At 40.7% G+C, this 14,415-nt stretch overlaps 1 protein-coding gene and 1 pseudogene across 3 annotated transcripts; one reads left to right on the forward strand and one right to left on the reverse strand.

Annotated features, from left to right (window-relative positions):
• The first annotated feature begins 284 nt into the window (after window positions 1-284).
• Window positions 285-7,385, forward strand: LOC119900179 (annotated as a pseudogene).
• Window positions 7,386-7,828: 443 nt separating this feature from the next.
• LOC119900180 (MAPK/MAK/MRK overlapping kinase-like) lies at window positions 7,829-14,368 on the reverse strand. 3 transcript variants are annotated; one of them, XM_038714938.1, is made up of 12 exons: window positions 14,031-14,367; window positions 12,340-12,454; window positions 11,912-12,001; window positions 11,748-11,818; window positions 11,530-11,608; window positions 11,399-11,447; window positions 11,119-11,297; window positions 10,777-10,878; window positions 10,483-10,656; window positions 10,162-10,321; window positions 9,850-10,047; window positions 7,829-9,586 (listed from the first exon to the last, which is right to left on the reverse strand). In XM_038714938.1, exons 1-12 carry the CDS (start codon window positions 14,212-14,214, stop codon window positions 9,509-9,511), a joined length of 1,479 nt encoding a protein of 492 aa, XP_038570866.1. In that variant the 5' UTR covers window positions 14,215-14,367; the 3' UTR covers window positions 7,829-9,508. The 3 variants fall into 3 exon arrangements, with proteins under 3 accessions (XP_038570866.1, XP_038570867.1, XP_038570868.1); XM_038714939.1 differs by lacking the exon at window positions 14,031-14,367 and adding an exon at window positions 13,614-13,848; XM_038714940.1 differs by lacking the exon at window positions 9,850-10,047 and having other exon boundaries at window positions 14,031-14,368.
• Between the last annotated feature and the right edge of the window lie 47 nt (window positions 14,369-14,415).

A 14,415-nucleotide genomic window follows, 5' to 3' on the forward strand; every position in this document is an offset into this window, starting at 1 on the left:
TGGTTAAACATATACAGTAACGTTAAATTTATATAACTTTCCACCAACGTAAAATATATCCTAGTTGTATGACTGTCCAAAATGATTGTACTTTTTGAACATATGGTTTAAAAACAATGCTTCAACGTGTTAAAGAAGTGCAAAGATGTGATAAGTTATTCTTAATTCGCATCTTCTTCCGCAGTTCCCCGGTGAACCGTTGGGGGGAACGGGAGAGTCGGAATGCCGCTCCATGGCCCGCTCCCCCCCCCTGCGTAAGATCGGCCGGCGGGGGGAGAGGATGAATGTTAATTTCAAAGATGGCGGCGGAGGGAGGAGGAAGGAGATGAACGAAATTAAAACTCAGTTCACCACTCGGGAAGGCGTCTATAAACTCCTCACTCACTCCGAATACAGCCGTCCTAACAGGGTGCCTTTCAACTCGCAAGGCTCCAACCCCGTCAAGGTCTCATTCGTGAACGTCAACGATCAGTCGGGCAACGGCGACAGGATCTGTTTCAATGTGGGCCGTGAGCTGTACTTCTACATCTACAAAGGCGTTAGAAAGGTAGCCTGCTAACACGGCTAATGTAAACGGAAATGTGTGATTCTACGTGTTAAAAAACATAACTGCTGTCTGAGCCGTTGCTAAACTTCAGGCTTGTGTTGGCTGTATTAAAGAACTCTGGCAGGTGCTTGACTTTGAAATTAGCTTGCAGCTAGAAGCTATGATGAAGCTAGCCTACAAGATAGCTAGCAACGCAACTGGCTAACGTTAGCAAACCACCAGCTACTCCGAGGCCAAGGGGCTAAATCCCGTCCCCTGTCCTCCACTCTGTTTTTGTTGTGTTGGTATAAGGGTTTGAGAGGTTGGATAATGACTACTGGGGTAAAATTGACCTTTTGGTGTGATTTATGTTTTCGTGCTGCTTTAACGGTTGTAGTTTGTGATGACAGTGACAGTATATACGCTGCCACCCTAACACCTGTCGACGCCTTTTGACTGACAGGTGTTTACAAATTGCAATGGTGCAGATTCAGTGTATGCACAATCATTAGTTAGCAAGCTTACTGCTGCCGACATCCTTGATGTACTGGCACTCAGCTTGGGGATATGTCTGTCCCACTATATACAGTCTATGGTCTGGACTAAAATCTATGACCCGATCAAACTAAGCAGAGGTGCTCTGGTTGTAGGGAAATGGTAACGTAAGCTAGTTTTGACATTTATGATGGAGCATACTTTTTGGCGAACCATCTGTGGGTGTATACGCTGTAACGTTATGTTAGATTATGCTTAGCTGTTAAAGTCATTTAATCTTCAATAAGTCATGATCAAGGTGGGTTTTGACAAACATGTGAGTGGCAATCACGTTGTAACTACGTTATCCAGTGTTATCACGATATGTTGCCTACACTATGCTGGTGTCAAGAGTTTAAGAGGTCTTATAAATTTTGTCACTGACGTTACACAGTGGTTTCAGCTAACTCCTGACCTGACAGGAATCAGCTTACTTCTAACAAAGCAGCTGTCATAGCCATTGTATTATTTGCACAGAAACATGTGGATGTCAACAGACTGACTAAAGGCTGGAGCACCAGAAATTAGAAACAATTCCAGTTTGTAGTACAGAATGTTGTTGGAAACAGCAAAACTGTGTATTAGTAATTTTAGTCTTGTCAATCCTAGCAAGAAATTTAAAATGGCATGGTATGATGGCACATGCAAATCATTATATTTCATTATATCAATAACTGCACACGAGAATATGCACAATACATCACTTATTGGTGCAGATTGGCAAGTTTACTTCTCTGATATGTTTTGCTGGAGCAGATACATGGCTACAGGTTTAAAGTCATACATAAATATACAGCTCGCAGTTAACAGATCCAGTAGCTCAGGAGGACACGTTAATTTCTTGTATGTGTGTATGTGTACATCTGTAACGTTGTTAGTAAAAGTATCTTCACTGTTGACATAGGCTTTTATGTACCATATTTGCTGTTAATTTCAATTAGCAAAGCACTGTCAATTACCATGCATGCTTTTGTGAGGCATAAGAACTGTTTTGACAGGATGCTTGATTTAGACTACTTTTAAGAGTGTCTCTGTCTCGCCTCAGAGAGACAAAATATCAAACCATGTCACATTTAACAGTAATGGAGGAACCACTGAGTCACCATCTTACACTCAGAGAATTTTCCGTTCTACCAATAGTGTAAACTGAAAATCATTAACAAATGGAACTGTTGCTATGCTGGCTATCTACTGTATATGCCCAGGGTGTTTTGTTCACAGCAGTAAAATACTGTTTTCCTTCTCCAAAACAAACTCTACTTTGTCATACTGTATTTTGTCTTATGATTGAAAATATCTGTCCATTTACAGTGAAAGTGCATACCTCTATATTTGAGTTCTTCCTCATTATTGGTCAGTGACTGTCAGCTATTTGTTGTGTTGCTAAAGGTCATACAGAACTGGTTTGTGCTCAGAAGTCACTTCTTATACACTTCCAAGACACTTGATAGAAATCTAGGCTTTGACTAAATTGAGTGTCTTCTGTCTAATCAGTGGAATTAACTAACATTGTCCCTTCAGCCTCCCTATATTCAGTGTGTTTTGAGATGACAAAAACATATAACTGCACACTCCACTCCAGTGGTTTATTACTAACATTATGACCAAAGGTACCTGCACCCACTTCATGTGCATTCATGCTTTCTCTCTTCAGGCTGCTGACCTGAGCAAGCCCATAGACAAGCGCATCTACAAGGGAACGCAGCCCACCTGTCATGACTTCAACCACCTCACAGCTACAGCAGAGAGTGTGTCCTTGCTGGTGGGTTTCTCAGCAGGACAGGTACAGCTCATTGACCCCATCAAGAAGGAAACAAGCAAGCTCTTCAATGAGGAGGTAAGTCTCTGAAGGACAGAGGTTTGATTACTAAGAGTTCTGTACACAGCGATTTTCACAAGTAGAAAGTGCTGGTCAGTAAAGGAACAATTTGAGAGGCAGTGGATTTTAATAAATTAATATACCACTCACAACATATTATGCTGTATAAAAGATCTCTCAAATGAGGTCTAAAATATTGTTTCAGTATTTCTTTTAAACCATAATGTATTTTATGTATCCTTGAAATTAGGTGATGCATGAATTGCATGAATTAATATTCTAAGCAATGGTGGAAAATAAGTATCAATGAGAGTCAAGTCATGGCATTAAATAATATCATCAGGTTGGCCTACCTACAGATGACAAGAAAAACTAAGTTCACCACAGTGTGTTATACAGTAAGGGCTTGAACCCACAGTTCAACCACCAATCCTTATCACAGTTCAAATCTCCACAAGAGTCCATCTCTCATCAAAAACCTCATTTTCTGTATCCCAGCAAGCAAAGAAACCAAAAAATTCTCAGATTGAGGTTTAATACAAAAGTTGGCCAACGAAAAAAACGAAAATACAAAATCAAATGTTTCTGCTGTGTCAGGTTCTGCCGAGCCTGATGACATTGTACAAATCAAGGTACAGCGTAACGTGCAAAGTTAATGCTTCCTCTGCAGACTGGTTTACTCTCGAGTGTCATGTTACCAGAGTGTAATTGCAGATTTTCTGATGATACAGTACTGATTTTGTTTTTTTCTTCTCCCCTTCTACCTCTGCTCTGTCCTCCCCTGTCTGCCTCTCAAACCTCAACCTTCGTTCTCACCTGCCAGAGACTAATAGATAAGTCCAGAGTAACATGCGTGAAATGGGTGCCAGGCTCTGAGAGCCTGTTTCTAGTCTCTCATGCCAGTGGAAATATGTACCTGTACAACGTGGAGCATACTTGTGGCACCACGGCACCACACTACCAGCTGCTTAAACAGGGAGAGAACTACTCTGTACACACTTGTAAGAGTAAATCCACACGAAACCCCCTCCTTAAATGGACAGTGGGCGAGGGGGCTCTGAATGAGTTTGCTTTCTCTCCAGATGGGAAGTTCCTAGCCTGTGTTAGCCAAGACGGCTTCCTACGGGTCTTCAACTTTGACGCAGTTGAGCTTCATGGCACCATGAAGAGCTACTTTGGTGGCTTGTTGTGTGTGTGCTGGAGCCCTGATGGAAAGTACATAGTTGCCGGTGGAGAGGACGATCTCGTCACTGTGTGGTCGTTCTTGGACTGCAGAGTCATTGCCCGAGGTCACGGGCACAAGTCATGGGTGAGTGTGGTGGCATTTGACCATTACACCACCAGCGTGGAAGAGAGTGACCCAATGGAGTTCAGTGGCAGCGATGAGGACTTCCAGGATCAGATGATACACTTTGGACGAGACCGGGCCAACAGTACGCAGTCTCGACTTTCCAAGCGCAACTCCACGGACAGCCGGCCTGTTAGTGTCACATACCGGTTTGGCTCAGTGGGCCAGGACACTCAGCTGTGCCTATGGGACCTCACTGAGGACATCCTTTTCCCCCATCTTCCGCTCTCACGGACACGAACACACACTAACGTGATGAATGCAACCAGCCCCCCTGCGGGTGCTACAATAATCACTAACACCTCTAGCAACACTACTAATGGAAACAACAGTGGTGCCAATACTCCTGGCATTAACTCCCTCTCTACTACATTACCACGCTCCAACAGCCTACCCCATTCAGCCGGCACCACAACAACGGCAAACAATACCAACAAGGCTGGCGGCGGTGGTGGTGGTGGTGGCGGCGGCGGCATGGCAGTGGTATTATGGACAGTGCCATTGCTACAGGTGTGAGTAAGTTTGCCACACTGTCACTCCATGATCGGAAGGAGCGCCACCACGAGAAGGACCACAAACGCAACCACAGCATGGGTCACATCAGCAGCAAGAGCAGCGACAAGCTCAACCTGCTGACAAAAACCAAAACAGACCCTGCTAAGACTCTGGGCACTCTGCTGTGCCCGCGCATGGAGGATGTGCCCCTCCTGGAGCCCCTCATCTGTAAAAAGATAGCACACGAGAGACTGACTGTACTCATATTTTAGAGGACTGTTTAGTGACTGCTTGTCAGGAGGGATTTATTTGCACATGGGCGAGGCCAGGCAAAGTGGTAAGTTCATTTTAATGCAGGAAATGTGGGGCAAATTGAAGGGATAACCGTATGTCTGTGCATCTTTAGCTCCTAAAATCGGGTGGGGTGAAACTGAAAATCAAGAAATATTCTGAAAGCATAAAATAAACTATTGACATTTTGAGAAGCATTTTTAGCTTTTATAGTCAGACTGCCACTCTCTGCAGGCAGGCAAGTAACATATCAGACTTTGTTTAATGTGCATCTGCTTTCCAATGAAAGATATTATTATTATTATGGTTATTATTATTATTATGCTGCCTATGTTTCAGATATAACCATTGCCGTGAAAATATTACAGTCTGGTTATATAATACATTCTGATAAGGAGGATTTCCTGTGTAGACCTGTGAGGGGAAAGAAGACATTAATCCACATGGAGTGTGTCCATTGGTTCATCATAATCATCCCACAATGCATAGCCAAGAAGTCATCTGCATATGCTCTCGCATTTCAGCTTTTATGCAAATGGCTGTGTATTTGCTGAAAGAATCTTTGCAGTGTCTCGCACGCTTACAGCTTAATGTGTGTATAAACCCTTGAATGCTTCCCTTCTGTCTGTGTTTTGAGAGATTTTGCCAGAACGAGGCACGTGATAGCCTGGATCTGGACCGTACAGGCAGTCAGAAGGCTAGATAGTCCAGTGAGATTACTTTCAACCAGAGTCGGACATTAACCAGCGCTAGAGACCCTTGTAATTTAATCAAATGCCTGTTTAGTAAAACAATATCCTGATATTGAGGAGTACACTAGTGTCTTCTGGGACTGGGATAAAAACAAGTGTGATTTAATACAAACCACAAGATCCAGTGATTGAGTAATGCTAAACAAACCAAATGTTTATGTATAGAGTAAGAAATGGTTGAAGTGCAATAAAAATTTGGTAGGTTTGCTCTGTTAAATAAAAAGACAAAATGCTTTCAGAGGTCAGATCTTGAGGTTAAAAAAGGCTCCTGGAAAAAACTGTTTGGTCATGTACATTTAGAAGTGCCTTGATCAAGCAAACCTCTCAAAGACGTCATTAGTGTTGCATTGTACACTCATCCACTTTGACTGCCATACACAGGCTTTTAATTAAAAGCAGGGGACCCGGGATGTCGAAAAGAAGAGGCTCGAGGCTTATTTCTAATGAGCTATTTATTGCTTGCTTTTTGCTACAGTATGTGAACTTTCCCAATGCAAATCTCCTTGTTTTCCTTTTTCCAGGGTTTATTGTCATCCCAAAACCAAGCCAGCTCTCCCAGTGGAACAGTAGTATAGCCACAATATTTCTGCTGCTAAAGAACCCTGCAACCCAGAGTCTGATGCTGCTCTTCACCCTGCAAGCATTGCAAGTTTTCCTTTTCTTTGATACCCTTCCCCTCCCCCTCCTCAATTTTGTTTATGGCTTTTCTGTTCTTTTCATTTATCACTCAGTTGACCTAGTGGAGGAATGTGAAGCAAGAAAAGGTGTGGTGCAATTGTCGACTGTTTTGCGCTAATGTACTGTTGTTTTCTGGAGATTTAACACATTTTTAGATTTAAAAAAAAGGTCTGTCATGTCAAATCTCATCAGACTGTTGTCCCCTCTGGAAATGAAGCTTGGCTTCATTAGATGCAAACCTGACAATTGTGGCTTGAGATTAAAGGGATAGTTCATTTAATTTTCAGAACCTGTGTACCCCATTTTTTTGACCTTGTGGTTTAGCCTGCTCAGGGTTACTGAACAAAATATGAATTTTGGGTGAACTATCCTTTTTATGACCAAGTGCGTGAGCATCTGAAAATTTTGCATCCATCCACATTCACCCACCACTTCTGTCTTTTATGGAGTAGAATCTCCTCATCAATGACTTTGCACTGATTTTTTTTTGTTTATTTGTTTGTTTTTATAACTACTCTAATGGAATTTAAAAAAAGTTGAGGACTGCCTTGTTGCACTCGGCTTTAACATCCTCAATCTTGAAATCGGAATCTATAAAGCTGGATGCTGCAATCATAGTCTTTTTAAAGGAAAAAAAAAGTTTGCACTTAAATTAGTTTATTAGAAGAAAAAGGCTTTACATTCTTGGGTGTGCTCAGAACTCACAGATGGCTAATACAGTAGGTGAAGAAAATGATAAAAACTATTAAAACCTTATTGAGCATTTATTTTAATATTATTTCAGATTCAAATCTGCTCTGTATCATAATGTGTATATTGTAATTAATTGATTTAATGGGGGCCTAAGCAAACTACCATTACTCCAGTGGAAGTTTTGTCATTGATAGTTATATTTCTAAAGCCTAAAGTATACATATTAATAATATTAAAATCTTGAATACACCGTTTTCTGTTCTTTTTGTTGTTCACCCACATGTGCTATATTTACATAACAAAGCTGGAATGTCTCTGGCATAGAAACTGTTTAGACTGTCAAAAAAGTGGAGAAGTTGCACGGAAGGAGCTGTCAAGTATCGGAGTCTATGAAGCTCAGGAACTCTCATTGACTACGATCAAATCTTAATACTCCTCAACTCTTTTATGCCTCAGTCACAAAAAATACTTTGAGAAAAAAAACTATATCCTCTGAAATTTAAGAAAAGCAACATGAGCATTCTCAGATAAGAAACTTGAAATTCAGCTAAGGAGTCTTTCACATTTGACATTACTGAAGTATTCCTATACTTTATATTTGTATGACCCACTAATTGTTGATGTTCATGAAGACTCCAGTGACCCCTACATTAGGCAGAAAGTTTGTGAAACAACTACATTTTTGAAGTGGATACCATTTTACATTTCCCACTTTATTATTAATTTAAAAAAAAATCAGGATTCTCATCAATTTGTTCTCAACATTTTTGTGTCAGGTGGTTATACAGACATTATGTAAATGATTTTAGTATTTGTAATGCAAGTTAATAACAACATCATACAAATGATACACTTTATTTTTACTTTTGTGTCACAATAGCCAACGCAATAAAGTGCAGACTGAGTCGCCGTCCATATTAATGAGCTCACGGCTCTGAATGAAATGGTACTTTTTTTAAGCCACAATGCTTCAAGTAGGTAAGTATGAAGGTATAGGCCAAGTTACGTTTTAACAAAGGATTAAAAATTTTTTGAGGAATTTCTTCAGGCCCGATCTGCAAACACAGATGTTTACACATAAATAACTGATCTAATATGAAAGTCATTTTTTGTTATTAACTGATCTAATCCTGTGTTTTGCTGCCCGCAACCTGGCTGTTTATTTACATTACAGTTAGATTATGGAATGTGCATTTTAAAATGGTTCTCCAAAGACTCTGTTGTGCCTTAAAACAATTGCGAAGCACTCAATGCGAATGTTCTTGCTGTTCATGTTTGTACAGGGAGATTATTGCCGTATGGATCAATTTGTTCCGAGGAGTTCATTCACAACTACTGAAAAGGGACAATCACAAGTATCTAGTGCCTAATAAAAAGCAATAACCCCACCCTTGGACTTTTCCATGTTTATTGCTTTACAACTTTAAATCACAGCAGTTCAGTTAAAGCCATTATGTGCCTCATTTTCTGACTTTGGTGTATCTGTCTTTGCAAGACTACCACAAATTTTAGACAAGATTTCCGCTTTTTCAAATTTTTATGTATCTATCCCTGAATGACACTTTTCTGCCTCCTTACTGGAGATTTGTTTAAAATGTTCCTTTGTCTTCATGATACAGTTTTACCAGCTGTTGGATCTTCCAGATTTACCCAACTTGTCATACCACAATTACATACACCAGATCACATTCAACTTATTATTTAAATGTCTAAAAAAATATTGGTGTTATTTTAGGTGTCACCGCAAAGGATGTTTTGTGTTATACATGCACTGACTTCAGATCAGTTTGTAGAGACATTATTCTGTTGCAGTGTGAAAAGGTTTACTTAATCATTTGTGATTCAAAGTTGTAAAATACTGCAACTAGAAAAAGTCCAAGGGTTGTGACTACTTTTTAAAGGCACTTGTCATGTTCCTCATCAAAGAAGCTATGCCATTTAATATGCTTCCAGTATACAGCTGTTCACTTGTCAAATACCTTATTGCTTAGCTTGTGTAATAGGTTCAGAAATAAACAGTTGTAAACATGTAACACCTGACTAGGTCAAGTAGAAGAGAGATCATAACTAAACTACACACTCTCAATCCAACATTAATATGACAGACTAATATTGTTTGTGTAGAGATCATAATGAATTACATCAATACACTTAGGGTTAAACCGTTTGATGTAGCTGTCGTAAAGGGTTAGATGACAGGCTCGGCGGTCCTCATTGCATTTTTCTTTTCCCCAAACAAGTTGGTGTTGGTTTACAGATTTCAGCATCAGGCCTGTCCAAACATTGTCTTCTCAACAACCTGTTTAACAGGTCTATCCTGTTTTAAGAGGTCATTTTTATTTAAAACGATTGTTAGTAAGTGTTTTGGGCTCTCAGTAGCCTCCATGCTTCCTGTCCAGAGGTGGCATGTAGCAGGTCTTGAAAGCTGCGCGGTGTGACTCATTCCGGGGCTGTGAAGAGAGGAAACGCAGCCTGAATGCCAAGTCAGAGCCCTTAGAAAGCACCACCATGCACTTGTTTGGTTTATTAATTTGACGTTCCTCTTTTTTCCTTAATACAACACAGTGAGCATTTTTCAGAAACACCTGGTACTTAAAACAAACTGGTCAGCTGTGGTCTACGTAATTTCCACATTGCCTCCCCGGAGGCCTAAATGACTGAATGACTCAAAAATGTAAAAAGCCTGATGTTTATGCAGCACTCCCATGTTTACCTTGGCCACCCGTGACTGGCACTTTTTCGATGTGATGGCTGGCAGTGTGCCTCGGTGAGTGACAGTAAATGCAGGCATAGTGGAGACTGGGAAGGAGGTCTGTGGTCCTGGTACAACCATGTTGAGCTTGGGCAGCTCTGCAGGATAATGTAGGACGTTCCGTCTAATGAGTGGCTCTGCTACGTGTTTTGTGTTGTGCTGAAGAGAAAGTATCAGATGGTACCGGTGGGATTTGTATTTCTTTGGACTCGTGGGTTTTGGACATTTTTACTTCAGTTGACTTTAAGATTGACCAGTAGAAATAAGACTTACGCTCATTAAAGGTGTTTGCCTCGTGTGTCTTCCCCTCAGCTGTTTGCCAAGTCTGGTTGGGCGCCAAATGTGGTCTAAGGAGTTGTGCGTCCCACTGCTCTCTACTCCATCCATAGTCCCAGAAAGTCTGTGAAGAGTCTCGCTTTTCTTCTCTGCCAGCCTGGGAGAAAAAAAACAAGCAAGACTTCTATCACAAATGACAGGATATAATTAATTAAAATTAAAGTCGTTCTGATGTTTGTCATACCAACAAACCTGCCAATTGTGTTGTGCAAATTTCATTAAAAATGTCTTAAATTGTGTCTTATTTGCATGGTTTACCTGATTTCCCTAAAGTATGTGTGGCGCAGGGCTGTCTCTGCAGAGATGCGTTCATCAGGGTCATAGGCGAGCATCTGATAGAGCAGTGATAGCGCTGGAGCCGGGCAGTTAGGCACTAATCGTGAGATACCAGAGCCTTTTTTAGGGGGGAAGTTGAAATGCATCGCCCTAGATCTGCCATACATTTTGGAACCATAAGAAGAGCACATTAAAAAGGAGATATTCACAGTTTGTTTGTACAGCTTCTGTAACAGACACACTCTTCGAACAACATATTTGAGGAGGAACACCTACTGCTTGAACTTGTAGAGGATACTTTCATCTGGTGTCCCCAACACATCGTGGATCTTGGCAACTTGGTCCAACTCATTGGTTCCAGGGAAGAGAGGATTCAAACTGTAATGCACAGGTATACAACAAAGCTATTTACATAGCATTTGTATGACATTTGTTTGTGCCTGTGGTGGCAGACAGGATCAGTCAAATAACAAGGAAAGAAAACTGAAGGCAGACATTGGTATCATTTGAATTGTATGTGTAATCGTGTATAACCAGTCCTATCTCATGAACTTGTGAACTGATGTCCTGTTTAGGTAATAGAGATTAAAATGCTGTGCCCTTCCCCTGCAGAGGTACCTCATGATCTCAAAGAAGACACAACCAGCACTCCACATGTCCATCTTTAAGCTGTAGTACCCATCAGTGAGGAGGCACTCTGGGGCTCTGTACCAGCGTGTGGAGATGTACTCTGTGTGCGGGGGCTTGGAGTACACACTCCGACATGAGCCAAAGTCGCCAAGCTTCAAACCATTTTGCTGCAAGATAAACAAAATCATTTTTAAAATGTGTATGACTCAAAACCAGAGGGTCACTGTTACATTTCTGTAAAGCAAATTATATTAATGGTGCATCTCACTTTGATGAGAATGTTTTCTGGCTTCACATCTCTGTGAAAGATCCCGCAGCTGTGAAAAATAAAATAAGAGTACTTATACATTTATATATTAGTATGTAATTATACTTATTTTTATCTTTTTTCATAACTACCTGTGCATATGTTCAAGTGACTTGCAAAGCTGGTACATGTAGTTCTTTACTGTATGGTCAGGCAGCGGCGTTTCTCTTCCTGCAAGGGATGAAAAAAAGATATCAGCCCAAAATTCACCTAAAACTTTACAGAAACACTACATCAACATCTTTCCCTTTCCAGTTCATCCATACAATGTTTTATTATATGCTTGTACTTGTCATACTGGCAGACTTACCTTGTATGAACTCAAAGATGTTCATCTCCATCAGCTCACAAATCAAAGACACAGTTCCAGTTTCTTTGTCACTGAAACATTGTATTAGATTAATGTGACATGCCACATGAATCTAGCTGTGGGAAGTACAATAACTTCATTATAGACAACATTGTTGTACTCACAAAATCAGTTCATGTAGCTGGATGATATTTGCATGTGGGCTCAGTCTCTTCATTGCCTGGACTTCCCGCAGGTTGTTGGCCTGCTCCAGACTTGATGACAGACAACAGATGACGTTTGCACATTTGATTTGACAGGTGTATAATATAGTTAATTGTATAGTCATATTGTATACCTGCTTACTTTGCCTGAAAAAGTGTGCCGTGAGGATGAGGGCCAATGGGTCAATTTTATTTCACAGCTTTGTATGACAGTGACATTATGCATATAATAAGATAAATGGTTGCATAGATTTAAAGTGCACAGTCTGGTTATAAACCAGTGCACTGGCTGCCCACATTTCAAGCAGTGACATCTATTGTAACCTCATCACTAGTGAAAATGCAACACTGTTTGCCTGAGCACAGGAAAACATTTTTTTGCAGAATACCTGTTAATTGTCTGCTTCATGGTTTTGCACGCGTAGTACTTCCCATCTTTCAGGCTCTGAGTTTTCACCACCTCTGAAAATGTGCCTTCCCCGATTTTCTTGATTACTTTGTAGCCTGCACAACAATCAAAGACAAAGACTGATAATGGGGACAAATTTGCATGAATACATTTGTATAATAAATATTTGTAATGATAATTTGTTTGCAGCTGAACAGCAGAAAATCAAGTCTGCATCATCTAGAGTGAAATTCTGTGCTCCAGAGTAAAAGCTGGAACACCCACTTTCTAATGTCATAAAGTAATGAAAAATACAGATCTTAATTGCCTAGAACCCAGGTTGACATATTGAAATGTCTTGTTTTGTCCAACCCACAGTCCAAACCTCATAGAACATTCAATTTACTATCATAAAGGACTATGGAAAGCATCAAATTCAAACATTTTAGAGACAGGAACCAGTGTATTTTTGGCATTTTTGGTTAAAACATTAAATTATAATTCTTTGTAGTTTGACCAATCGATTAAACTACTAATCACTTCAGCTCCACATTCATATAGGGACTCATTCTGATGGCTGTGGCTCATTAATAATTAATTTAAGTATCTTGTGAAGATTATTTTCTTAGTTAACGTTAAACTATAAAATGTTTAATTGCTAAAGCCTGCAGTTCACACCATCTTTTAACGTTAGCTCGGTGAGCAGTTTAGGGAGACAGGTGTCTGGGTTTTACTGGCTTAGGCGTCCAAAAGCATTGAAAAAGCAGGATCAGCAGTGTCAAAAAAGTGCGAGTGGATTTTCCTTTTAAATATCAGCAACAGCCATTACACCAAATACTTTTCACCAAATTTACACTCTCATTGTGTCACTGCAAGACCTCCACAATACATTCGCAAGAGTTACCAGTTAATGACAGGTGAGGACAGTTGTCTGACACATGGTGTTCACATTGTTCACCATTTTCGGTAACATCTACCAATGTGAAAAAAAACAGTGAGCACCAACCCAAACAAATTACAACGTTGATTCAACGTTGTAACGTTAATTTGGGTTAGTGCTCACTGGGAACCAAAAACAGGATTAAAGTTATGTTTTATATTACGGTCAAAACTACGTATGCGTTCGGTTGTTTCCTTCCGAGAGACAACCGCCACCGCTAGCTTCTCCTCAAGGTTAAACCAGTTAGCAAAACCAGAAATCTTTGAAGAGAAACCTCAACGACGTGCGACCGCCTGTCAGACCTGTCATCACTCAGCCGTTAACTCACAACTTACAATGCATCCCTTTGTGTCTTAGCCGCCCCATGTATGTCCAATATCCATAGCATACGTAACTGGAGAGTACATTTACAATATGAGGCTTGACAATGTACGGTTTTTTTGCGCGTCGAGGTGTCAAAAAGACATGAAACTGCTTTTTACGGGTGCTAGCCTAGCCCCGCTAGCAAGCCCTGTTAGCTGACCGTCGCCTTGGTAACGGAGCACGCCTTCGCCCTCCACTCTGACCTGAGGAGGAAACCAGAAACTCCGGCTGAATGTTTGACTCTCACTTAATTCTCTATTCTGAATTAAGAGCACCGACGCAACAGTAATATGCCCTGCAATCTATGAAAAAAATGCCTGTCAAGCAGAATTGTTCGCCGCAGGCCCTGATATGTAACGTCTTTACGGTTGCATAGTTCACCTCCTTACCTTTTTTCCATAGGTGGGTGGTGACCATTCGCTCGGATATCTTTTCATTAGGCTGCGGATTATTGTTCTGCATGTCCACAACATTTCCCCTTTTGTTCCAGTCGGTGTTAGGTGGTGTTTTGCACGCATTTCGAAGGCTTGCCCTGTTTTTCACGCCAATAAGCCAGTTTGAGTAGTGCATCATTAGTGCACGTTAAATCCCAAAGACCCTAACATGAGCGTAATAATATCTAGAAATAGTCCCTAGGAGCACAGCGGCTGGTCCATTGCATTCATGTAATAGCACAAGGTTACCAGGCACCAGTGCATCCCATACACAATCAATGCGTTCTATTCAACACGTCTGGTGTGTTTGGTTTAAAGGCGTGGACCTGCTCATTTTGCT

Source organism: Micropterus salmoides, unplaced genomic scaffold (genome assembly GCF_014851395.1).
Source record: "Micropterus salmoides isolate LMB-PRFRI ecotype aquatic unplaced genomic scaffold, ASM1485139v1 Ms_hic_scaffold_1297, whole genome shotgun sequence".
In the NCBI taxonomy this organism is placed as follows: Eukaryota; Metazoa; Chordata; class Actinopteri; order Centrarchiformes; family Centrarchidae; genus Micropterus; species Micropterus salmoides.